We start from the raw sequence: 24,086 nt of genomic DNA, 5'->3' as shown, positions 1-24,086 counted from the left end.
TGCTTTCGGCCCGACTGGGATGCTCGTTATTTATTAAATTTTTATTTATTTCGAGACAGTTTTTTCAAAATTGTATGAATGGGGAATTACCTAATTGCAAATGTACTCGCTGGATACGACAATAGGGTTAACAATAGGTGTCTTAAATACCGAAAAAGGATACAAATGTTCCTTCGGTCATGTCCGGATGATTATTAGACGGACAAGGTCAGATATTTTACTTTTTATTATAAGATTTAGAAGAGAAATTTGTTTTTTCAAATCTCCGATTTTTCTGTGAGCAAACCGAAAGTATCATCTGGCAACGCTGTCACAAGCGGTTATCGAACGGTCAAGTTATCGATAACTGCGCCCAGCCAAACAACCAGTCCACAAAACAAATGTAATTTACTTCGAATTAGATGAGTTACTGACTATCTTGGCGAGAATAAATGGCGCAAACGCAAGTCCCAGGTAGGCTTTGACTTATCACATGAACACAGTTTGACTATAGTGCTGAAAACGACATTCTAGCAGCCAAGCGCTTGAAGCTGGAGAAGAAGCCGGCAAACCCCGTGGAGGAGGATGGTAAGTATGGGTGAAAATTGTTATTAAAATGTAAATGTGCTACCAATGGCTTACCATCCACAGAAACGCCATCCGTGTTCAACCCGAAGTACAGGGTGTGTCCCTACCTGGACACCATCAACCGCAACCTGCTGGACTTCGACTTCGAAAAGCTGTGCTCCATCTCGCTGACGAGGATCAATGTTTACGCGTGCCTGGTGTGCGGGAAGTACTTCCAGGGGCGTGGCACCAATACCCACGCCTACACGCACTCCGTGGGCGAGGCACACCATGTGTTCCTCAACCTGCACACGCTGCGATTCTACTGCCTGCCGGATAACTACGAGATCATCGACTCCTCGCTGGACGACATCAAGTACGTGCTGAACCCAACGTTCACACGCCAGGAGATCAGTAAACTGGACCAAGTGCAGCCGAAGCATTCGCGAACCGTGGACGGAGTTCTCTATCTACCCGGAGTCGTGGGTCTGAACAACATCAAGGCCAACGACTACTGCAATGTGGTGCTGCATGCCCTCTCCCACGTTGGCCCACTCAGGGACTACTTTCTGCGGGAGCAGAGCTATGCGCATGTCAAGCGTCCACCTGGTGACTCGATGTTCACGCTAGTCCAGCGATTCGGGGAGCTAATGCGCAAGATGTGGAATCCGCGCAACTTTAAGGCGCACGTGTCGCCCCACGAGATGCTCCAAGCCGTAGTGCTGTGGTCCAGCAAACGGTTCCAGATCACCGAGCAGGGCGATCCCATCGACTTCCTGTCCTGGTTCCTCAACACGCTGCACCGCGCCCTGAAGGGCAACAAACAGCCGAATTCCTCCATACTCTACAAGATCTTTCTGGGCGAGATGCAGATCTATACGCGCAAAATACCGCCCGTAGAGCTGGACGATACGGCGAAGGCGCAGTTGCTGGCCACCGAGGAGTACAAAGACCAGGTGGAGCACACCAACTTCATCTACCTCACTTGCGATCTGCCGCCGCCGCCGTTGTTCACCGACGAATTCCGCGAGAACATTATACCGCAGGTGAATCTCTACCAGCTGCTGGGCAAGTTCAATGGCAGCGCCGAGAAGGAGTACAAGACCTACAAGGACAACTTTATGAAGCGCTTCGAGATCACCCGCCTGCCGCAGTTCATTATTTTGTACATCAAGCGCTTCACCAAGAACACCTTCTTCCTGGAGAAGAACCCCACCATTGTGAATTTCCCGATCAAGTGAGTGTTTCAATTCCAGTGTCATCGTATCGTTACATTACACCTCGTATTATTTTTAGGAACGTGGACTTTGGTGACATTCTGGGCATGCGACAGCGCGACAAGGATGTTAAGGACACAAAGTACAACCTGGTGGCCAATATCGTGCACGACGGGGATCCCAAGAAGGGCACCTATCGCGCTCACATCCTGCACAAGGCCAACGGCCAGTGGTACGAGATGCAGGATCTGCATGTCACCGAGATCCTGCCGCAGATGATTACGCTAACCGAGTCCTACATTCAAATCTACGAGCGGTGTGCGGACTCCTCGTGATCCCCCTGAGCCGTAGTTACTTCTAGCTGTACTTCGATTAACAAACTAAATGATCCAAAAGTAATACATGTTTTAGTCGAGTTTAGCGACTATGAGAGGCCCCTGAGAAGGAGAGATGTGTGTTTATTTTAGTAGTTTGATGCACTGTGCTGGTAAATTTATTTTAAGTCGGGGCTATTGGCTATCAAATATTTATTCAATTAATCTGATGGCTTGGATTCGTTTAAGCTGCAATCCTCAGCGTCAGCTGAGCCAGAGGAGCGCATGCGTCGTGCCCACTCCATGACCAAGTGGGCCGATTTGCGCCAAGAGCAGCAAAAAATCGATGGCTTCGCCAGTCGTTGGGTGACAGAGTGGTCGGAAGCATGTCAGAGCAGCCGGAAAACAACAGCTACGAGCAGGAGTGCCAGCGGGCGGAACTGCTGGGTCTCCAGCCGCCGGACCCCGAGGAATTCGAGCGGAAGCGCCAAGCGAGATTGGAGCACGAGCTGGCCGAACAAGAGGCCGCCGAGGCGGTGGTATGTACGGCCACTTAGGCTTGCGAATCTCCACTGAATCTCCCTCATCAGCTTCTGGAGCAACAAGACGAAGGCCTGGCCAATGTTGGTGGCAAGCTGGGCGAGCTCAATAGCATCCTGTCCAGCACGCAGCAGAAGCTTAACCGCTTCAAGCAAACGGCCTGTGGCAGTTTGACCAACATATTTTCCAGGGCCGGCTCGGGCTCGGTGGATCTTTCAGCAGGCATGGGGGGATCGGGAGCGATGGCCAGCCAGGAAGAGCGTCCGCCTGTCCAAGATCAGCCGCTGGCCAAGCCACCGCCCACGGCCGCCGAGGTGAGCGCCGCCAAGGCGGCCAAGCAGAAGCGCATGAACTCGCAGCTGGACAAGTTGGATGCGTTGATCAACCAGGCGGACAATGCCCAGATAGCCATGAGTGAGCAGACGCAGCAGATGCGCCGCCTAGCCAAGTGAAGTGCCCCATTCAGGAGGAGCGGAGTCCAGGTAATGACCCACTGCCCTTCCAGCCCGATGAAACCAAAACAATCGCCTTCTTTGAGAAATGAATGTATGATTCCAACTTTATTTACCCTCACTCCTCAGGTCATCTTCGTCGCCTGATTCTGGCCAGCCTTCTGTCCTCTTCTTTGTTTGGATGAACACATGAGTTTCGCTTAAAACTAAACACAAGTTGAGATTACCCAAAGCGTCTTCAATCACATTTGCGAGTGTGCGGACAGTGCGCGTCGTGACGGTCTGCAGTACTGTCTTACAGTCCCGGCGCGCACTGTTCTTCCTTGCATTCATTCCGTTGACTTTATACACATAAGTAGATATTTAATAGTTTACATCAGATATTCAAAAATATATACCTTCTCGACTATTCGTTGTCCTACGTAGTTAAAACTGAATTACAAATGTTTGACAATAATAGCTTTCTTGAAATATTTGCGTAGTTTAATCATAGTCAAAGCTCTTTTCGAATTATACAAAGTTTGAATACTCCTTTTTAATTTTGATTAGGTTCACCATAAGCATATATACACCAAATATATTCTCCCTACCTTCTTTGATATTTGTTTACTCTTGCTAAGTCACATTTTGGAAAACGTATTTTTCAGTTCTTTGAAAATATATAAAAATTGAATATTTCAAATATTTCCATTCCGCATTGAATACTTTATCCTTCTCGCAATATTTTTTGATTTGTAATGTTTAATTACTCGGAACGTCAAGTGTAAGCAAAGGCAATAACTAGTTTTCGATGCAGTGCATCTCGCAGCCGTCAGAATGGGTCTTTCTTCTCAGCCACGAGAAGCGTTGTCTTTGTGCCAACTTTAGGAAGCATTGTCCACCACTTTGAAGTTGTTTTCAAGCTAATACTTGTTGCAAAACATTTGTTGAACTAAATCAAAATATGTATGAAACGATCGAGTCAAGTAATTAAATAAAATGTTTCTCCACAACACAAAAATGTCCGACTTAGGAGACTTAGGCCTTACGGTCAACCTTCACTGATTAATTACTACTCCTGCAGATTGGCTAACCATTGATTCTATCGCCTATGCACAACAAACAACTACAGCAAAGGATCGGAAACCGTGGTTAACACATTAGCAGGGGATTTTGGATAAAGTTACTTCATAAAGTGCCTGCAACATTGAATGGCAGTAGACCAAGTTTTCCCAAAGTTAGGTAGGATTGCTTCTATCGCGTACATACACCCCAAATTGAAAGCACTAAATGAGGGATTTGTTGACTTACGAGCTAAGCTGGGGATTATGGGAAGGGATGGGTCACTACTTGTCGTCCCAGGATGCGGATGATGATGAGGTGGACATGCTATCGCAAGGGCGAGGCGGCGTGGGACAGCGTTTCAGAAGAGTCAGCTTTCCGAGCGAGTGGACAGCCGCCTCCTCCGAAGCAGTGTCCGTATCCGAGTACTCGTCGTCGCTCTCGCTGGCATGACCTGCATCCGTCTCGTACTGATCCTCCTCCTGCTGCTTGCCGTCCAGCTGGCTTAACTGACCCTGAAAGACATCCTTGGTGGCGGCCACTCCGTCGGGCTGCTCCTCATTCTCGTAGAAGAAGTACGACAGCTGCAGCTGCTCCTCCGCACTGTTGACGCGCCAGGCATGTGGAATCAAATTGCCGTTGAAGTCGAGTCGCTGCTGAAGTGCCAGAAACATGTCCGGCGAGATCTCCATCCGGGGCAGCGTCTGCTGGGCCTGCCACTTCTCCAGCAGCGGCGGATCGCCTCCGAAAACCCCGTAGTACAGCTTGCAGGCGCGGTAGCAGCGCAGCCGATTCGAGTCTGTGCGGATGCGACGCAGGACACGAAGCTGCGACTCCACAACGTGCAGGAACATGTATTGCTGCTTTCGACTGGGCAGCGAGGTGACCAGCACCGCGCGACTTGTGCTCAAACAGAGATGCGGCAGCGGCTGCGGCCACAGCGAATACAGTAAGCGCTTGACCAGCTGCGTCAGCGTGGAGCTCTGGAACAAGTGACGCTCTGGGGCAGCAGCCGGAGCTCCTGCAGGCAGCCAGCGCACTGCATCCGCCCAGAGTCGAGCGGCGGCGCCATTGAACATGGTCTGGCCCAAGAAGCGCATACAACGCTTGCAGTACAAGTGATCCTCGCGGTTGAGGATGTTTGGATTTCCTTCGCTAAAGCTTATAACCACATAGTTGAGGCCATAGAAGAGATCTGCTTCGGCGGGCACAAGACTTAATGGTTGGGACTTGCCGTCTGACCCATGGTTGTGGCAGAAGAACTCGCTGGGATCCACCACGCAGCTGGGAAACTCTCGCAGCCGTCGATAGCTCCTGGCGGCCACTAGTTCCGCCCGGCAGCCACGACAGTTGATGGTAATGGCCTCGTTCTCCTGGCAGGAGAGGAGCAGCGGGGCCAGCGGCACCTCCACGGCACCACCGTCTACGGTGGCCAAATCAATCTGGTTGTAGTTGAAACGAAAGCTTATGTGTCTGCCACTGACCAGGAAGGTGGACAGACAGTTTATGTCCATGCCGAAGTGGTCGTGCTGGATGAGCAGCAGTGCGGAGTCCTCGCAGTCGCTCTCGGAGCTGGAGTCCTCCTCGTTCTCCCGCTTCTCCGTCTTCTCGCTGATGTAAACATTGTAATCCCGAATGACGACGCGCGTCTCGTGGCTCCGCGAAATCGGTTGATCGAATTGCAGGAACGCCACTCCGCTGCGCAAGTTGGGACGCAGCTCGATGCACAGCGCCTTGATGGGCATCTTGTCCTGGCCCGAGCAAATCTCTAGCAGACCAGAAAGGCCAGGAAGCAAATTGTGTAAATCTTGTAAAGCGCCAACAATGAGCGACTGGAGATGGGAGTGCACGAACATCGATACTCACGTCATGTTATCGATGCTTTCAAAGCACCGATAACATAATATGCCAAAACGGCGACACCAGAAATGTGCCCTCGCTAACTAAGCCGTTAGCCGTTTGCCTCTTAACAAAAAGGTGAGTTGTGTTTTGGTTTACCATTACCTAAAGATTGCTTCGATAATTTAAATTCAAATGTGATAATATGATATAATAGGTTGAACTATGTTGTAATTCAGTCGCTTAATACCCTTTGACATATTTTAAAAGCATAATAAAACTGCCACACGCTTCTTTGTAAAAAATTGTATTTTATTAATAAATTTGTCTCGACATAGAAACAATCAAGTCCATGTTCAGCTTTCATTTCAAAATGGACTAATATTCTTCAAAGTTCAAAGAAGAAAAGCGTTTTAAGTTAAACGCATTTGGCTCACTGGTCTCCCAGCTCTAATTTTCCAAATTATTTTCTTGTACTTTTGCCTTAATTTATCTAAGCGCATCGACTCCTGAAAAGTCTAAGTATCAACATTTGAATCACTTGTATCTTAGCGGTTTTTTAATTCTGCTGCTTTATTTAGTAGTCTCCTGACTCCCTCTTTGTCTCTACAAGGACTGCTCTTCAGCGAAAGCGGCAGTAATCGTCAAAAGATCTGAACGATATTTTTACCAAATTAAATTAAAATTTATATTAAAATGTATTTGTTTACATTTATTTCTGAAACTCATCAGTGTCGCAATAAAAATCCATCGATTGTCAGGTGGGATTGACACAGCTAGCTTAGCTGGCGATTGACGTTTTGGTGTATTCAAAAAAATAAATGTAGTAAAAATATCGACAGTTCCGTGGTCGGACTGCACGATAGGCCTGGACGTGTGTATCGATATTGCTTAGGGTTTTAGGGAATGATAGTCGCGAAGGCTTGAAACTAGGGCTGCCGAAAAATTTCAATTTGATATTTGAAAATATCAATTTAAAATATCGATGTTATTTTATATATTTTAAAAATATTTACATTTCAATGGGAAAGGGCATCACAGGTCGCTCATTTAAAATTCACAGCGCACAGTACCCTTAATATGTTGCTTTAACAAACAAGGTATGAAGAAATTCAAGAAATCCTCAAATTTTATCAAATCAATTTCAGCTTAAGTTCTTTTTATATTTTGATGCAATTATCACAAATTTGGCCAGGAAAACTGTCCGAGAAAAGGATTTTAAATAATTTCCTTGTCAACTTCCAGGAGTAATAAGGATAGCTAGCGCTAGCCCTGGCATAGATATCTTTTGAGCGTTTCCAGAACAGAAAGGACGAAACATCATTTTCAAATACTATCGATATTCGATATTTCGACCCAAAACTATCACTTTGTTAATATTTCTTTAATTGAAATGTCAGTCGAGTATCGATACATCGATAATTTGATATATTTTCGACATGCCTACTAAAAACAAAGCCCGTGTAAAAGTGTCCGAAACCCGTGCGTAGCTTCAAACAATTCGTAACTCGGCCAGCAAAGTCGAGAGCGGCCGTTTTGGAGGACGCGTGCATGGCCGTTTTAATTTTCGGTGGTGGCAGATCCCAGCAAGGAATTAAGGATTTTAATAAACGTTCGCCTTAAACGCATTTCGTTCACTCACACACACACGCACAGTCGCAGACAAACACATCGCGCAGCGCATATACACACAAAGAAAAGAAGGCAGTGAAAATCGACAAGCGCACGCATGCACACACAGACGAATACGCAGGCGAAAAAGTGTTGATATATATCCAATATATTGATGTTGTGTGCACCGTTGTTGTTACTGCTACTGCTGTGTGAGTGAGAGTGAGAGAGTGAGTGGCAGCAGTGTGGGAGAGGGAGGGAGCGCGAAGGATAAAGCGAAGATGAGCCACAAAGCAAAGGAGTGAAAAAATAATTAACGGCGAAGAGAGTGGAAAGAGCGGAGCGTGTAAAAGAGGAGCAGCAACAACAATAACAACGACTAGGAGACCCCTACAACACAACTACAAATTGGTCCTCTCATTTTGGCAGTCGACAGCCCCATCTCGCTCTCTCTTTCGGTGGGGGATACGAAAAAGTTCACATGCAACAACAACGACAACAAACAATAGCAGTCCCAGTCGACGCGGGCAGAGGCAGAGGCAGCGACAGAGACCGCGGCGCACTGAACGTATTTTGTACATATAAACAAAAATTGTTTTTAAACTCCCTAATCTAAAGTTAAAACTAAAGCCCTAAGCATAAATCTACAGTAAATAAGTTAATTAAACAACAAGCAAATCGAGCATATAGAGAGCGACGCAGAGAGAGGTGAGAAGCGGAGTGACAAAGAGAGAGAGGGGAGAGCGCTCAAAAGAAATTCGCCTTTTACACGATTTTAAATTGAGCGTTCGGTTTGGCAGAGATCCATTATACATCCATCCAAAAGAGAGGAGCACAGGCGAGAGAGACGAGCGGAGCGGAGCAAAAACAAACAACCGGGGAGCAGGAGCAGCTGAAAAAGGAGCAACTGTAAACACACACAATCTCAGCCTCACGCTGGCGAATCGCAACGGCAGCAACAACAACAGAGGAGGAGGCGGTGACGCTGGAGGCGGGGCAGCTGTGGCCGCCGCTGCCCGCAACAACAACAACAACAACGGTGGCGGCAACAACAATGGAGGAGGCGGAGGAGCGGCTGCAGTCGGCGCTGGCGCCGAGGGAGCAGGAGGCGGAGGAGCGGGCAGGGACGGAGCGGGGGCAGCGGCCAACGAGTGGAATCCGGAGGAAATGGACCGCTTCAGCTCGGACGACTCCATCCGCTTCGAGGAGGACTCGCTGTGCAGCTGGAGCTCCGAACCGGAGTCGCTGTGCAACAACTGGCGCGGCTGGAAGAAGCCCGCTGCGGGCAGCGGTGCAGGCAGTGGTGGCCTGAGCGGCATGGGCAGCATGGCGATGGCGTTCGGAGCAGGTGCCTCCAGTTCGTGCGCGCCGGGCGGCAGTGGAGCGGCCATGGCCAGCACATCCACCTGCGGCAGATATTATGGTGAGTACCCTCCCTTAAAGACCCACTAGGTCCGTGTTTCAGCGCACCACTATCCTGTGCATATTTGTCAATTCAAGTGCGAAGCTTACCTTCCTTCTAAGACCTGGAAAGGTATTACGTTTGCATCCACACATTGTTATTTAGGGTATTCCCCAAACTGTTGAGTTGCCAAGTTGGTGAAAATGGCTCAGCTGTTTATCAGCTGCTTCATACAAACTCCATTTTTAATAAATTCAGCAATTCAACCGATAGCTGAATAGCAGACAACCAGAGTTGTCGCCTTATTTTATTATAATAATTTCATGTTTTTAATTTAGTTCTTCATTCCTTATTCACAATATTAGGCATTAAGTTAAAATGCCCAAACTATTTGAAAACTTGTCTGAGCGGTTTGAAAATTCAACAGAAGCCATTTAAGGTTGTCTGTACGGTGCACTTTTGGCAAGGTCAGAATCGATTGTTCTTACATTTGTTCGGTTGAATTGAATAAAATAGCCGAAAACTGCATCATTCGATTTTACGAAGTACTTGGGCTCTGCCAGGTAGAAAAACTGTGTATCGTATAGAGACTTTTGTCAGCTTATGTGTTCTTTGTCTTAAATAAAATAATCTTATGAAAGTATTGAAATACGGTTGTGTTATAGTCGTCAACGTTAGCCGTATGACGCCTGCCTAATAAATAAATTTACCCTGGGTATTAACGAGTCTCGAGAATATTTTTTAAATTTATAGATGACATCAAAGAAATTCCGCTTTTCCAGAAAGCAGCACTATCGTAAAAAGTATCCTACTTTTGCCTGAGTCAGCTTTTCCTCCGGATTCAGCTGAGAGCACGTAACACCGAAGAACACTAGCACAAGACGCCGTATTCTTGCTTTAAATTAGAGAATGTCCACATTTTTTAGGATTGATGAATAGCTGAAAACCAGAGTTGTCACCTTATTTCATTGTTGCTTGGGGGGCGCGTACTTGCGGCCATTGAAGAAGATGATTTTGGTGTCATTACGTTTAACCTGTTTGAATCAGCTCTATATAAGTAACTACAGTTTTACTGCTTTTGTATAGATTCGCTAGTCAAGAAAGTGTATTTGTTGCATAATGAAGAATCCGTTTTCGTCACAAACTTGGTTTCCACGTCCCCTTTAACGCCTACAAATCACAATTTTGCAAGCAAAAGAAGCCCTGCCACACTGTCCCTTTGCAATTACACGCGTGACCGTTTTCCGCTGGTGAGTTCTGTAAAATTCGCCTGGGCGCAACAACGAGGCACGCTGTAATTGTGGATGGTCTGTCTGCAATTGTGTTTTCCGAGTCCTCGCCTTTCCTCGAGGTCCTCTTCTTATCGCTACAGTCAAAATCACGACTTAGCTGGCAACGTTTTATTTTATTCGCTGTTCTTTTTGCCTTTTTGTGGCACCTCCTTTGTCTTTTTCGTGGCTTATTACGTTTGTGTACGTATGAAGGGCATTGTTTTTGGCCTGCTGAAACGTTTTTACATGTTTTCGGTATCCTGTGCGCAGTCGCAGCTCCTTATGTAATAAATGGCTGTATCTGGCTGCGACTGCGCAGCTCGCCCTCGTCGCTATTCTCCCTCCACTCCTCTTCGTCATTTGCGCATTCCACTGCGTTCGTGTGATTTTTTGTTTGCTCGAGCTATATTTCTGTGGGAAGAAAAGGACTACACGATCCATCTAGTAGTCTTCTCTGTGGTCCTTTATTATTTATTTTAAACAAAGTCGAGAATGATGTATGCTTGTCGTTAGTAAAGGGGGATAACAAATTTGAGGGAATGTATGAATTGGGTAGAAGCGTTCACCTTCCAACTGCATGCCAAAACTGGTTTAAATCGGAGCATTCGTTAAAAAGTTATAAGCTAATAAAGTGTTACCTCGGCCACAGCCGATTGCTGCATGCCTATCTCCATCTCCCTCGCACTGACGGGTTTCAAATACGGGGGCTTCTTGCTTTCTTGATTTACTAAGGTGCTTTGAGAGTTACTCCGAGTGCAATGAGTTGAGATGGATGGCGTCGTGTTAAAGATTTTCAGCATGCCGTAGTATATTCACATGAAGGTATGATTTAAAAGTTATTGGGACCGCTCTGGCCGGAAAATAGCTGAAGCGGCAGCCCTGCGGCTGGGTGTGTATGTAAAGGCAAAGCCAGCTGCATTTTCATGCTCGAACGACATAATAACCGCAGCAAAAACTATATGGCCACAAAACGAAGGCTCTGCCGCAGCCGACGCAGCCATCGGCGGCGATGCTGAGGCGTACAGAGCCTTGCTTTGTTGTGTCAAAGAACCTTTTCAAGGATACCATCCCAACCTGCCCCAGGGGATGTAATAAAACTAAAGACGACGCCGCGGACGAGAGGCCGTAGTTCCCCCTACGCACGGCAGATCCGCAGATCCTCCGATCTGATGCCCAAGATTTGACTTGGAGTTCCATGTTTCGATGCAGGTAGTTCGAGGCTTAACATCTTTTAGGAATTTAGAGCTTAGAGTGTTGCAATGTTGTGATGTCACGAATAAAGGGGTCCCTAGCCCACAGGAGCAAGTATATTGAAATGGAATCCATAATGCCCATTCCGACGACCCCGATCCTAGCTCCCAGATCAAGTGGGCTCGCAGAGTGCCCCGCATGAACGCAGAACGTGGAACGTGGAACGCGGAACGCAGAGCGTCGTCGATGCGGTGCGATGCAATGACCCCAATTAAGCCGAAACCGTGGAGTGGTCACGCTGCAGTGCTGACAATGCGGCCCGTGTCCGTGAGAGGTGCGCGGCCGTGTGTGCGTGCCCCGAGTGGTCGGCGCTGCCACATGTCATCATCTAATTAGTGGGTCGAGGCTCGCTCGGTGTCGATTTCGAGCGGAAACTGCACAGCGGCCAGCTGAGCCCGGAGCACGGAGCCACGGCTCTGAACTCTGCGCTTCACTCCTCGCAGGCCGGGCCTGCCGGAGTATCAGTTTCGTGCACTTCCGCAGCCAAATCAACTGCAGCACACGTGCAGCAACGCTCGTCGGAACTTTGACCCCTCTTTTGCGTCAGTTGATTTGGTTATTCGGCGTTTTGTGTCGAAGCACCTCAAAGTACGAGGCCCAGCAAAAATGGCCTGTGATCATATGCTCCTAGACGTTACGATGGTGTAGTTGTCATAAAACACCAACCAGTAGTCCATCCAACATTCCTGCATTGTAAAGTTGGCTTTTGTTTAGCAGGTGTTGGGCAACATTAGATGTGGCGGTGAGTCGTGGTGACCGGCGTGGCCAACGCATTCGCCGTAGTTCGACACTCAGCACCTCTTGCCCAACTTTGACGGGCAACTAACTGTAGCACGATGCTCTGTGTTTCATTTGTTGGGGCCTATGTGGCACTGGAGAACAAATTAAAGTTAAAAATGCATAAGGGACGCAGGGGCAGGCACAGCGCGAGCCCAGAGGAAACCAGTTTGGGGAAGCAGGAGCCTTGGAGCAGCGAAGAGAAACCCAGCACGTACACACACGAATCGGACATTAAAACTCTTCAATCAAATCAATCTGACTCATGCGGCCGTTCTGAACCAGCTAAGCCCCTTACCTGCAGGCTTATCCGATTTTCCATCTGACAAATGCACATCATTGTGATTTCTGCCTTCCTCGAACCCGTCGGTCAAAAGGGCAGGAAATAATAACAATTTAAAAGGCTCAAGGACAAGGTTGGTGTCTCATTAACAGAAAGAAATAAATCTATATATCTAATAATATTTGAATATAAGCTAAACAGACAGCCACTTTTCACTAATATGGGAAAATTAGCTATGAGAAAGTTTGAAGGCTTACTGAGATGTGTCCCAAATAGTTCCTGAGAGACTTAGGATCAACATGGTAAACAAATCATGATTACAAAGCATAAATACTTAGTAAAAATGTACTTAGTACCAAATGAAATTGTATCTTTTTCTCAACGGTTTAAATCAAAAGATATGTGCTAACTTATGCACTTAAGTAGTTCTGGAGAGATGGTAAAAACCATGTCCACAACACATAATTACCTACTAAAAACTTAATATTTTTTACCAAAGGAAAATTCACTTCTTTCTCAGCCGCTCTTTCGCTCTGTGTATTCAAAGGCAACTGGCATGAGCAATAGGTTAGCGCTTGCGGTGCCAAAGTGTCTGAAAATTAAGCGCTGACAGGGCAGCGGGCGGGGGAGGGGGCACGAAGAATGGGAGGGGGCAAACGAACCGACGAACGAGCGAAAGAAAACAAACAAACAAACAAAACAATGAGTTCTTTGGTCCAGTGCTGGCAATATGGCTTTTTTATGGCTGCTCGCCGTTGGCTATTATTTTAAGGGGTTTCAAACACCGGTGCCCACTAAAAGTTCGAATTTTTTATTTTTTTTTTTTTAATTTTCGTTTAGTAAATAGTTTTAGGAATGCCCAATCTACCCCTTGCTATCTTTACTTTTTAAAATATTTGATTTGTTAAATTAACATAATATTTTGCAACGTTAAATAAAAGTTTAAATGCTGTACTTTAAGATCCAAAGGACGGGTTGCCTTTGTTTGGTTTGTCGATTATAGTTAAAAGAGGAATATGTGCGTCGTCGTGTCCAGGCTAACGATTCCAATTGAAAGCGAATTACTCGGGATCTGCCTATGCTCGAATACCTAACTTGCGTGGGCGAACTTGAACCTGGGCGGCTGCATCATCAGCAGCATTATAAATACCACACAATAACAAGACCGATATTCTTTGTTATGCTTTGGGGTTTTTGTTTGTTTGTCTCTTGTGTGCTGGGCTTTAAAGTCAATGGGAATAAGACCTTTAAAATGCAGGTCCCCTCTTCCATTGCCATTTGTTTATTTGCATGCCAATTCGGTGGATTGCTGTTTATCCACAACTCAATGGCGCTGCAAAGATAATGACATTGGTTGACGCAGGGGAAAATTGCGTGGCTGAGGCCCATGTATTTTTCTCACGGCAAGAACGACGAATCGTCTTTTATTTATTCCATCTCGCTAGATGAGACTAATGGATTTCAGGTCTAGGCCCCTGTTAACACTAGTGTCAACTTAAGGGGAAGTGGATTTATGTAAAATTTGATAGGAAACAAGAAACTATTGCCCATCAATACTGGAGTCGTATACTTATTTCGGTTGACTTCGTAGATGGACACACTCATAAAAATTATTTTTAATTGAATTTATGTTTTAAATTTATTTTTAACACCGTAAAGCCAAAATAATACAGTATTATAAGTTTAATCGCACCTAAACAGATCTCTTTTATAACCGTTTATTTTATTTTATGTTTTAGTACCTATCTGATCGCCAAAATGTTTTCAATCTCACCATTTGTTAGCAAGATCATGGACAGCTGACAGATTAAAATGTGAAGTGTAAAAATTGTGGTGTGGTTTTGCAAGTTCGTCTCTTTAGACCCTTACAATGACCCCGATGCTGACCTCTCTTCTCTGGTCGTTGGCCGTACGCTTTAGAAAAGTTATTTAATTAATAAAATGCCTGACATGCGTATTTGAGCCTGTGTGCACGCATGTGGCTCTTCTCGCATTAGTGCAAATGTGGAATTAGTCTCGGGCATCTTCTATAATTAATAGGTATTGAAAATCCAATAATTAAAATATTGGCCTCTTTTATAATTAATATGTATCGACCTCTTCTGTAATTAATAAATATTAACATCATAATTAATCAATTAATTAAATATTGACTTCTTTTACGATTGATAATTATTGACATTTTCTACAATAAATAAATATTAGCATTGGCTTCTCTTGAGGTTTTGACAGGCTATTGCCCTAATTTCGAACCTTTTACTTTGGTTGCTAAAATTATAAGTTAGAAATTAAATAATTAAAAGCAATTAATGCAGCCGTCGTTAGATAATTGATGATGAGGTGTAAAATCTCAGAAGCAGTCCCTTCAGCTAAGTAAAAGGTGTTTTGGTGAAAATTCCATTTTCAGAGCTGATGCACGGGAATATCCCAAAGAAGGACTCCACCCGGAGGCGAAGTTCAGATGTACTACATATTTTCTTTGCCTACTTCCAGAAGTATCCACATTGGCCGAACTGGCAGCCCGCTGTGTTGCCTCCTACATACCGTTCGAGCTCGTGGAGCACGTGTACCCGCCGGTGCCAGAGCAGCTGCAGCTGCGCATTGCGTTCTGGAGCTTTCCGGACAACGAGGAGGACATCCGGTTGTACTCCTGCCTGGCCAACAGCTCGGCGGACGAGTTCAACCGCGGAGACTCGTTGTTTCGGGTGCGGGCCGTCAAAGATCCGCTGCAAATAGGTGAGCTTGCATACCTCTGAGCGCAAATGACAGTGCTAACTAATCCAATTGCAGGCTTTCATCTGTCGGCCAGCGTCAGTCAGACGCCGCGTGCTTACTTCAATGTGGCCGTCACCTTCGACCGTCGACGCATCTCCTCTTGCAACTGCACCTGCACCTCGTCCGCCTACTGGTGCTCCCACGTAGTCGCCGTTTGTCTGCATCGCATACATTGCGTAAGTATGGGGGGCTTTGCATAAGTACACCTTTTTCTTCAAGTTAACAACTTTTCCTCGCATTGCAGCCACAGGAAGTCTGTTTGCGGGCTCCAGTCTCCGAGTCGCTGACCCGCCTGCAACGTGACCAGCTGCAAAAGTTCGCCCAGTATCTGATCAGCGAGCTGCCCCAGCAGATCCTTCCGACGGCCCAGCGGCTCCTAGACGAGCTGCTCAGCGCCCAGCCCACGGCGATCAACACAGTGTGCGGCGCACCGGATCCCACGGCTGGGGCCTCAATCAACGACCAGACCAGCTGGTATCTAGACGAGAAGACGCTGCATAACAACATTAAAAGGATCCTCATCAAATTCTGTTTGCCCGCCCCGATTGTGTTTAGGTGAGAGCTAGAGGACTCTTTCCCCAGCACTTCCATTACTTATGTATATTTTTGTATATTCCATTCGAAGCGATGTGAACTATCTGACGAACTCGGCTCCCCCGGCGGCGGCTGAGTGGAGTTCTTTGCTGCGACCGCTGCGCGGTCGTGAACCGGAGGGCATGTGGAATCTGCTCTCGATCGTACGCGAGATGTACAGGCGCTGCGACCGGAACGCAGTGCGTCTGCTGGAGATCATTACGGAGGAGTGCTTGTACTGCGATCAGATACTGATCTGGTGGTTCCAGACGAAGCTGGCGCTGATGATGGGCTCCCACGGCCATTCGGGCGGTAAGCACTCCAACACACACTCCAATTCCACGGCCCTGCAGCACGCTTGCAGTTCGCTGTGCGACGAAATAGTGGCCTTGTGGCGATTGGCAGCGCTCAATCCCGGCCTGGCGCCGGACGAGCGGGATATGCTGCACGCGCAGTTCACGGCCTGGCACTTGAAGATACTCGATCGGGTGGTCAAGAGCCGGATGATGCCGTCGTCGTACACTAACAAGCACCAGCAGAACTCGCGGTCCGAGACGGAGCTGTTCATCGGCTTCAAACCGGCCATCGAGGCGTGCTACTTGGACTGGGAGGGTTACCCCATTCCCGGGGTGACGCACACCCACGACACGAATCCCATCTACTACTCACCCTTCACCTGCTTTAAGCACACGGACCTCAAGGGCGAGTCCAACAACCCGGGTCAGCTGAATGCCACCCAAGCGCTGATGACGAACAACAAGCACTATAACTACTTTAGTGCCTCCAGCGATCACAGTGTGCACCCGGGAGCCTTTAAGCAGAGATTAGACAGACCCTTTCGGGAGTCACGGTTCTATACAAATCCGAGCGATCTTGAGGGCTCAGCGAACTTGCCTGGCGGAGGATCAGGCAGGTTTTCCACGGGACTGGGTTCCGTTGGGGTGGCAGGAGCTGTCGCAGGTGTTGGTCAGATAGGGGGAGGAGTAAACAACTCTGTGGGAGCAGCGACCGCCGAAGTGAATCCCGTACAGCAGCAGCTCCCAAGTGGCTCGGCAGGCGTCAATGCCTCTGTGGCAAATGTCAAGGTGGTGGTAGCAGCAGATGGCAATCGTTCAAGTACCAGCAGCGAGGGATTCTGTGAGAACGATGACTTCGGCGGCGACACCAGCAGCAGTCACAATTACTGCCCCCCTGGACAAGCGGTTGTGCCTGGCCAGAAGTCGGCCCTCACGGAGTCGGACTCGCAGAGCAGCTTTGATGCAGTGTCGCAGCAGAGCAAGGACGAGGCACCAGTAGGGGGAGTGGGTGTCGCAGTGGGCGTAGAACAAGTCCTCTCCACATCGGACACTTCGTCTGCTTCCTCGGCATCTTCTTCGGCCTCGACGGCTTCGGGAAGCTCAAACAGTTCCACATCCTCTATGCTGATGGCTGGTCAGGAGGCTACTGTTGGAGCTGGAGGTGCTGTGCAGCAGACACCTCGTCGGTTGAGCAAGGATGAGTCCTTCAGCAGCAGTAGCGACGAGTTTAACCAAGGAACAGTGGGTGGATCAGCAGGTGGAGTGGGTGGAACCGGTGGGTCAGCTGTAGGAGAACCAGTACAGGGAGGAGCGGGAGCCACAGCTGGAGGAGATCTCACGCCAGTGCCCAGCACTTCGGCCGCAGCTCGAGCCGCCTTGGCCGCTAGCTCGTCGGTGCCTGTGATGCCCACTACACCTCATCTTGTAACCAGCGCTTCAGGAGGATTGGGAGCACTGGGACTGAGTGCTTCAGTGGACCAGCCTTGCACCTCATCCGCGCACGCATCCCGAACTCTGGCTGCAGCAGTAGCGGCCTCCAGCGACAAACCGCATGTCTTCTCCAATGTCCGACCCACAGAAGACGCCTGGGACATACTGTTGGCCAGAGCTGAGGGACTACATGCTCACGGCCACGGCGGTGAGGCCTGCATTCTGGCTGTACGTCTGGCAGAGCAGATGCTGGCCAACCCACCCAATCTCCTCCTGGAACTGCCACCCGCGCCTAAGAGAAAGGGCAAGAAGCAGAATGTAAATCCCATTTCACATCAGCTGACAGTCGTGGCCTCCGCTACACTGTCCAAATGCGCTTTCCTATGCACAGTGCTGTCTGAGAATTCGGAACACTACCACATTGGTTTTCGGATATGTCTGTTCGCATTGGAGATGCCACGGCCGCCAGCCAGCACCAAACCCCTTGAGGTGAAGTTGGCCAACCAGGAGGCGGACATTCTGGCCCTGCTCAAGCGTCTGCCGCTGGGATGCGCAGAGCTGCAGGTAATCCGAGAGCGTGCGGAGCAGCTGCGCAGTGGAACCTTCAAGACGCGAGGGGAGGCTTTGCTGCCGATCAACCTGGCCACTTTTATCTTCGATGCCCTGGTTACCCTCAGCCCTGCAGGTGGGTCTACGATTGGCCCTGGCGTGGCTTCTTCAAGCGCCGGAGGAGGTGCGGCAGGGAAATCGGTTGTCAGTTCGGGCGCCCGGTTACTGCTGTACAAGCACAACAGCGATGAGAGCCTTGGATTCGATGCTGCAGTGGCAGCTCTGGGACTAAAAGCCAATGTCTCGGAAGCAGAGCATCCGCTGCTGTGTGAAGGAACCCGCCGGCAACGTGGAGATCTCGCTCTGACATTGCTTTCCCACTACAAGGATGAGCCCCGCAAAATAGCCAAGATCATGGAGAAGCTGCTGGACAGGGACATACACACGCTTCTAAATGCGCCCCTTCTGCCCGCATACTACTCCAGTAATCCACCAGTGAGGACGCCAAATAATCAGCCAACGCGCAGGGAGGAGCACGATTATGGAGGTGGCTCTGGGTGCGCCTCCTCCAACTGCAATCCGGTGGCCAATCTGTGCGAGCTTCTGCCAACGGATTACGGCAGTGTAGGAGGAAACAGTCGACCACACAGCTCCACTAGCGCCGAGCTGGAGCTGAGTATGTGCGCTTTGAGCATGGCCAGCAGTGGCAGCCAGTCGGGAGGAGGCCAAGGCATAGTTCCCACACCGAATGCCGCGGGAACCACGGGAACACCTAGTTCCAGCAGCACTACGGCCAGTGGGAGTCAAAATCCCAATGGAAATCCCAGTGGCGGTAGTGGAGGAGGAAACGGTGGCGGAGGCAACGGTGGAGGAGGTGGCGGCGGTGGTGGCAGCTCCAGCAGCAGCCGGAGTAAGGAGAGCCGCTACAAAGGAAAGAGGGCATACCCTTCGATACCCAACCAGCCTTCGGAGGCCAGTGCCCACTTCATGTTCGAGCTGGCCAAAAATGTGCTGACGAAGGCCGGCGGCAATAGTTCTACATCGCTTTTCACTCAGGCGAGCACCAGCCAGAATCACCATGGACCTCATCGTGCTCTCCACATGTGCGCCTTCCAGTTGGGCTTGTATGCTCTGGGTCTGCACAACTGCGTTAGTCCCAATTGGTTGTCCAGGACCTACTCGTCGCACGTCTCGTGGATCCTGGGACAAGCCATGGAGATTGGAGCGCCAGCAATTAGTTTTCTCATTGACACTTGGGAGGCGCACCTCACACCGCCCGAAGCGGCTGGTATGGCGGATCGCGCGTCTCGTGGATGGGACAGCAATATGGTATACCCGGCGGCGGAGCTGGCCCTGTCTGTTCTGCCTCATGCAGCTGCCCTTAATCCGAACGAGATCCAGCGCGCGATTCTGCAGTGCAAGGAGCAGAGCGACCTGATGCTGGAGCGGGCTTGCATCACCGTGGAGACGGCTGCTAAGGGCGGCGGTGTCTATCCGGAGGTGCTGTTCCAGGTGGCTCGCTACTGGTACGAACTGTACATGCGGAACACGCCGAACAACAGCGAGCACGAGCCACACGACGACACCATGGACCATTCGGCCGTGAGTCTGAGCGCCCTGATCGAGTCGCAGCAGCAGCATGAGCTCCAGCAGCAGCAGCAGGCAGTGCAGCAGCAACAGGCGGTGCAGCAGCAACAGCAGGCGGTGCAGCAGCAACAGCAGGTGGTACAGCAGCAACAGCAGCTCGGTATGCCCAATCCCGGAGTGCCAGGAGGAGTGGGTCCCGGACCAGGACTCCCTGTAGCCGTGCCTCCGCCCGTAGTTGGCTCTGTGCAGAATCCGCAGGCCCAGTTCCAGCCCGTGGGCGTCGCCTCACTGGCTCCGCTCGGACTGGCGCCGTATCCACCGTACAGCTTTTGTCAGGGCTTGTACGCTCACCACCACAACCTAAGCTACCCGCCCGGACAGATGCAAATGTACATCTCGGCGGGACCTCCGCCGCCCCCGCAAGCCTACGGTGGTTACCAACAGGCGCCGCCCCAGCAGCCGCCCAATCCGCAGCAGCAGCAGCAGGTTGTGCAACAACAAGTACAACAGCAGCAGCAGGTGGTGCAACAGCAGCAGCAACAGGTTCAGATGGCGGGTCAGGCGCCACCGGGCCATCCCGGGCAGCAGGGTCATCCGGGCCAGCCGCCCTCTGGCTTCCAGCAGCCACCGCTGCCGGGAGCATTCCAGGCGCTGCCACCGCAGGCGTACCAGGCGATGCAGGCGGGTCCTCCGGGCCCCCCGATGGGACCGCCACAGGGCTATTATGGTCCACCGCCGCCTCCGCCTCCAAACGGACCACCCGGAGTGGGCGTGAGCGTGATGCCTATGCGCCAGCATCAGCACCAACATCCCGTGTACCCCTTCATGCAGCAGGCGCCGCCGCAACCGCAACAACAGCCACAGCCGCCCTCACAGCCACCTGTGCGGCAGCGACAACCTCATCAATTCACGTGAGTACTAATATTCCTCGTTTCGAAACTACTTTAAGTGTTATTTAATCAATGGCTCCCGTTATGTAGACCCACCCAGCTGCGGTATCTGCTGGCCGCCTACAACGTGGGCATGCTGGCTATGGAAACGCTAGCGCGACGCGTTCACGATGACCGGCCGCAGGCGAAGTACGCCCGAAACCCGCCGTACGGGGAGGATGTAAAGTGGCTGCTGCGGATTAGCAAGAAGCTGGGCACCCAGTATCTGCACCAGTTCTGCATCTGCGCGGTCAACTCGATCGTAAGTCCGTTCGTGCTGCACGACGTGGCCATCGAATCCGCCCATTACCTGGGCAGAAACAACCACCAACTGGTGATGCAGCACCTGCGCTCTGCGCTCACACCGCTCGTCCAGAAGTGCCAGCAGATGTGAGTACTCTAGGTGTTCTCCAAAAAGTGATGATCTTCATGTAATGTGGGTGGGGTATTTTCATGGCTTCAGGTATATTCAGTGCATCCATCAGAAGCTGTACCATCTGACCCAGGGCGACTATGAGGAATTTGCCAGCATCGTTGTGGCGGCCCGCGCCGCTTTCCAGATCACACCCGAGGGCAGCGCCCAGTTCAAAGACTGGCTGCAGTCTATCAAGCGGTAAGCAAGCGTGCCATATAGATTGCAAATCCAGGAATCTGAATCTGAATTATTGTTTTCTTCCAGATCCAAATCGTGCAAGAAAGAGCTGTGGACCCAGATCAATGCGGCTCTACAAAGCAACTCCAAATGACAAAGACTTGACTCTTGCAATCTGATGACGGCAGTGGCAACAGCAACATTGGCGACGGCGGCGGCTGCAGCGACAACGGTCACAGCAGAATGCAAGGCAACAACGCCGGCTGGCGGTAGCAGCGCCAACAACAGCGCTGGCAATCACAACAACATCAGCAGCACCAGCAGCGCCGCCAGCAACAGCAACGGCGGCAACATCAACATCGGCATTAGCGACGGGCACAACCATCATCATCACCACCATCACCACAGGCATCATCATTTGCTTGAAACGCCGACCAGCAGCTCTGCGGGACTAGCAGCAGCAGGAGCAGGAGCAGCAGCACCCGGGGACAACACACCAGCAGCATCAGTAACTTCAGCTACAGCAGCACCGACACCCGGCTACGAGCGATCGGAGCGCTTGGAGCGAAGACCGCCGCTACTGGGAGCACCACCGCCGCTCAACATCAGCAACAACAACGGCCGATCGGCAGCAGCGATCGCTTATCACTCGCTGATGCCTAACTACTATCCCAGCACGCGGCAACTGCACATGCATAGCCATGCCCGCGGTCATGCGCACCCTCCACCACCCGGGCAGCCGCATCCACAGCAGCAACCCCAACCGCACCCGCACCCGCATCCCCATCCCCATCCGCACCCGCACCCACATCCTCATCAGTACCAACTGCAGTCGCTGAGCCACTACCATCAGCAACTTTAACAACGTGTCGCTGGCACTGCCCGCGGGCACGGGTCTTCAGCGGCTGGTGCGCCTGCTGCTCCTGATGCAGCGTGGTCGCTTAGGTGGCCTCAAGAACATGGCGGCAGCGGCGTCGAAAAAAGTGGAGGAGGATCAGCTGCAGCAGCAGCCGGCAGCGGTTGTGCCTGCAGCCGAGGATTCTGCGCAGGATGCCATCGGCACTTGGGTTTGGCTTTGGCTGCTGGTGCTGCTGCTGATCACGGTCGTACCGCTGCTGCTGCTGATGCTCCTCTAATCACGTGCACAGCCATTCCCCTCCCGAGAACCACCGCACTTAGTTCATGTTAAACATAGTTTTTATTTTTAAACTTGAGTTTTCTTTAGGGTTTTTTTTTCGTAATTAATCAAGGTATATAATCATCAAAGGGCCACTTCTCGTGCGTGGTGTGTGCGTATGTGAGTGTGTACTTTTAGACTGAGATATCTGCCAACAACAACAACAACCGACGCCCACACACGCGCACACACCCACGCATGCCACACCAATAACCATAGGAGATGGAAAACTCTGTTTGATTTTTCAGAAATGTGTTCAGTTAAACTAACGTATTTATAGACGATCTATCAGATAGTTTTTACACCTACAGTTATATGAACTCGGACTTATACATATATGCCTACAGCCCCTAACCATATCTCTATATATAATTTAAAGTAATTCGACCTCCTTTCATATAACACCAGCTTCGCAAAACGTAAAAACACCAACCTTCTCTAGTTTAGGCAAACGACATTTTATTCATTGTTTATATATATATTTTGTAGTCTTAAGTAACCGAGAATGAACGATTTCTATACCTATGTACACCCTTATACATATTTAATACCTGTGGTTAAGCAATTTTTTAGGATTTTCAAATTTATTTGACCAACAATATCCAACACCACATGCATGGGCATGGTCGACGCAGTAGAAGTTCTCGGCTGAGCAGTTTGTTTTTAATATTTACCTAGCAAAAGATCTCAAAAAAAGTAATAATTTTTAATTGTGTATAAATGCAAATGGAGAAAACTCGTTTGACAAATGTGGGCAAGTGGAAGTGCATGGGCCCAAAAATCGTTTTGAAAATGACTAAAATCTAGTTTTTAAAACGGTTTTATTTGGCTGAGCTCACGACAACCACCCACATATAGCTGCATATGAGGAATGTATATCTAGGTCTATGCAGCTGAACTGCAGGTATAAAATATTAGGGACAAACTGCGAGAATTTCTTCAGTTTCGACTGACGTGAAACACACTTGTCTGTCTCCGTTTTACCCCACGATAACAACAGAGCAAAGACAACAAATCGAACAGCTTTTTAGACATCGCAAATCGTTTTGTTCACACACACTTTTTAAAATATACAACATTAAAGAAATGGTTTTTGTTGGTGAAGCAAACCAGTTTAGCTTCAGAGGAGTTTATATTTTTACAATTAAACGAAAAAAAAAAAAAAAACAAAAACAAATGAAAAAATATATTTTTGCTTTACAAATTTTGTTTATACTTTAAAACTTTTAAACTTTTTTTTTATGCTTTGTATACAACGTATATAAAACATACATATTTTAAACCATTAAATTCTATATACACAAAAGTAAAAAAGCAAAACGAAAAAAAAAGATGAACAATAATTTTTTTTATTATATACAATTATGCTGTTTTGAATAAATATGGTTTTTTGGATTTATTTCAAAACGCAGCGAAAAGCGAAAAAACGAAACAAAAACACACTAAACAATCTTTGTTGGTTTTATTTTTATTGGTTTCTTTTTCAGATCAAACCTTTTTTACCGAAGTGTCATTTTTACGAATTTCATTTGCTTTCATTTTCGATGTTTCTTTTTCTCAGTGTTTGACTTGTTTTCGGTATTATTTGCGGCTATGCAACCCAACCCAATGATTCCAATCCAGCGCGTCCGAA

General features: G+C 49.0%; 5 protein-coding genes across 7 annotated transcripts; 4 read left to right on the top strand and 1 right to left on the bottom strand.

Annotated features, from left to right (window-relative positions):
* Window positions 1-306: 306 nt before the first annotated feature.
* LOC108035792 (U4/U6.U5 tri-snRNP-associated protein 2) lies at window positions 307-2,212 on the top strand. Of its 2 annotated transcripts, none has more exons than XM_050884773.1 (4): window positions 307-453; window positions 517-567; window positions 631-1,783; window positions 1,843-2,212. In XM_050884773.1, exons 1-4 carry the CDS (start codon window positions 432-434, stop codon window positions 2,096-2,098), a joined length of 1,482 nt encoding a protein of 493 aa, XP_050740730.1. In that variant the 5' UTR covers window positions 307-431; the 3' UTR covers window positions 2,099-2,212. The 2 variants fall into 2 exon arrangements, with proteins under 2 accessions (XP_050740730.1, XP_016967019.1); XM_017111530.3 differs by having other exon boundaries at window positions 514-567.
* On the top strand, window positions 2,148-3,753 carry LOC108035745 (uncharacterized). Its single transcript, XM_017111441.3, has 4 exons — window positions 2,148-2,158; window positions 2,355-2,616; window positions 2,668-3,099; window positions 3,199-3,753. The coding sequence occupies exons 1-3, from the start codon at window positions 2,148-2,150 to the stop codon at window positions 3,067-3,069; spliced, it is 675 nt and encodes a 224-aa protein (XP_016966930.3). The 3' UTR covers window positions 3,070-3,099; window positions 3,199-3,753.
* On the bottom strand, window positions 3,147-5,962 carry LOC108035791 (uncharacterized). Its single transcript, XM_017111529.3, has one exon. The coding sequence runs from the start codon at window positions 5,853-5,855 to the stop codon at window positions 4,395-4,397; it is 1,461 nt and encodes a 486-aa protein (XP_016967018.1). The 5' UTR covers window positions 5,856-5,962; the 3' UTR covers window positions 3,147-4,394.
* Window positions 5,963-7,368: 1,406 nt separating this feature from the next.
* On the top strand, window positions 7,369-21,559 carry LOC108035775 (zinc finger SWIM domain-containing protein 8 homolog). Of its 2 annotated transcripts, XM_050884770.1 has the most exons (9): window positions 7,369-8,268; window positions 8,361-8,983; window positions 15,038-15,280; window positions 15,335-15,495; window positions 15,564-15,874; window positions 15,945-20,666; window positions 20,736-21,074; window positions 21,148-21,297; window positions 21,364-21,559. In XM_050884770.1, exons 2-9 carry the CDS (start codon window positions 8,728-8,730, stop codon window positions 21,428-21,430), a joined length of 6,249 nt encoding a protein of 2,082 aa, XP_050740727.1. In that variant the 5' UTR covers window positions 7,369-8,268; window positions 8,361-8,727; the 3' UTR covers window positions 21,431-21,559. The 2 variants fall into 2 exon arrangements, with proteins under 2 accessions (XP_050740727.1, XP_016966973.1); XM_017111484.3 differs by having other exon boundaries at window positions 7,369-8,983; window positions 15,041-15,280.
* LOC127011066 (protein pygopus-like) lies at window positions 21,455-22,138 on the top strand. The gene has a single exon (XM_050888158.1). It carries the CDS (start codon window positions 21,455-21,457, stop codon window positions 22,136-22,138), a length of 684 nt encoding a protein of 227 aa, XP_050744115.1.
* The last annotated feature ends 1,948 nt before the right edge of the window (window positions 22,139-24,086 follow it).

This window comes from Drosophila biarmipes, chromosome X (assembly GCF_025231255.1).
Source record: "Drosophila biarmipes strain raj3 chromosome X, RU_DBia_V1.1, whole genome shotgun sequence".
In the NCBI taxonomy this organism is placed as follows: Eukaryota; Metazoa; Arthropoda; class Insecta; order Diptera; family Drosophilidae; genus Drosophila; species Drosophila biarmipes.
This window is presented reverse-complemented; position numbering and strand designations above follow the sequence as displayed.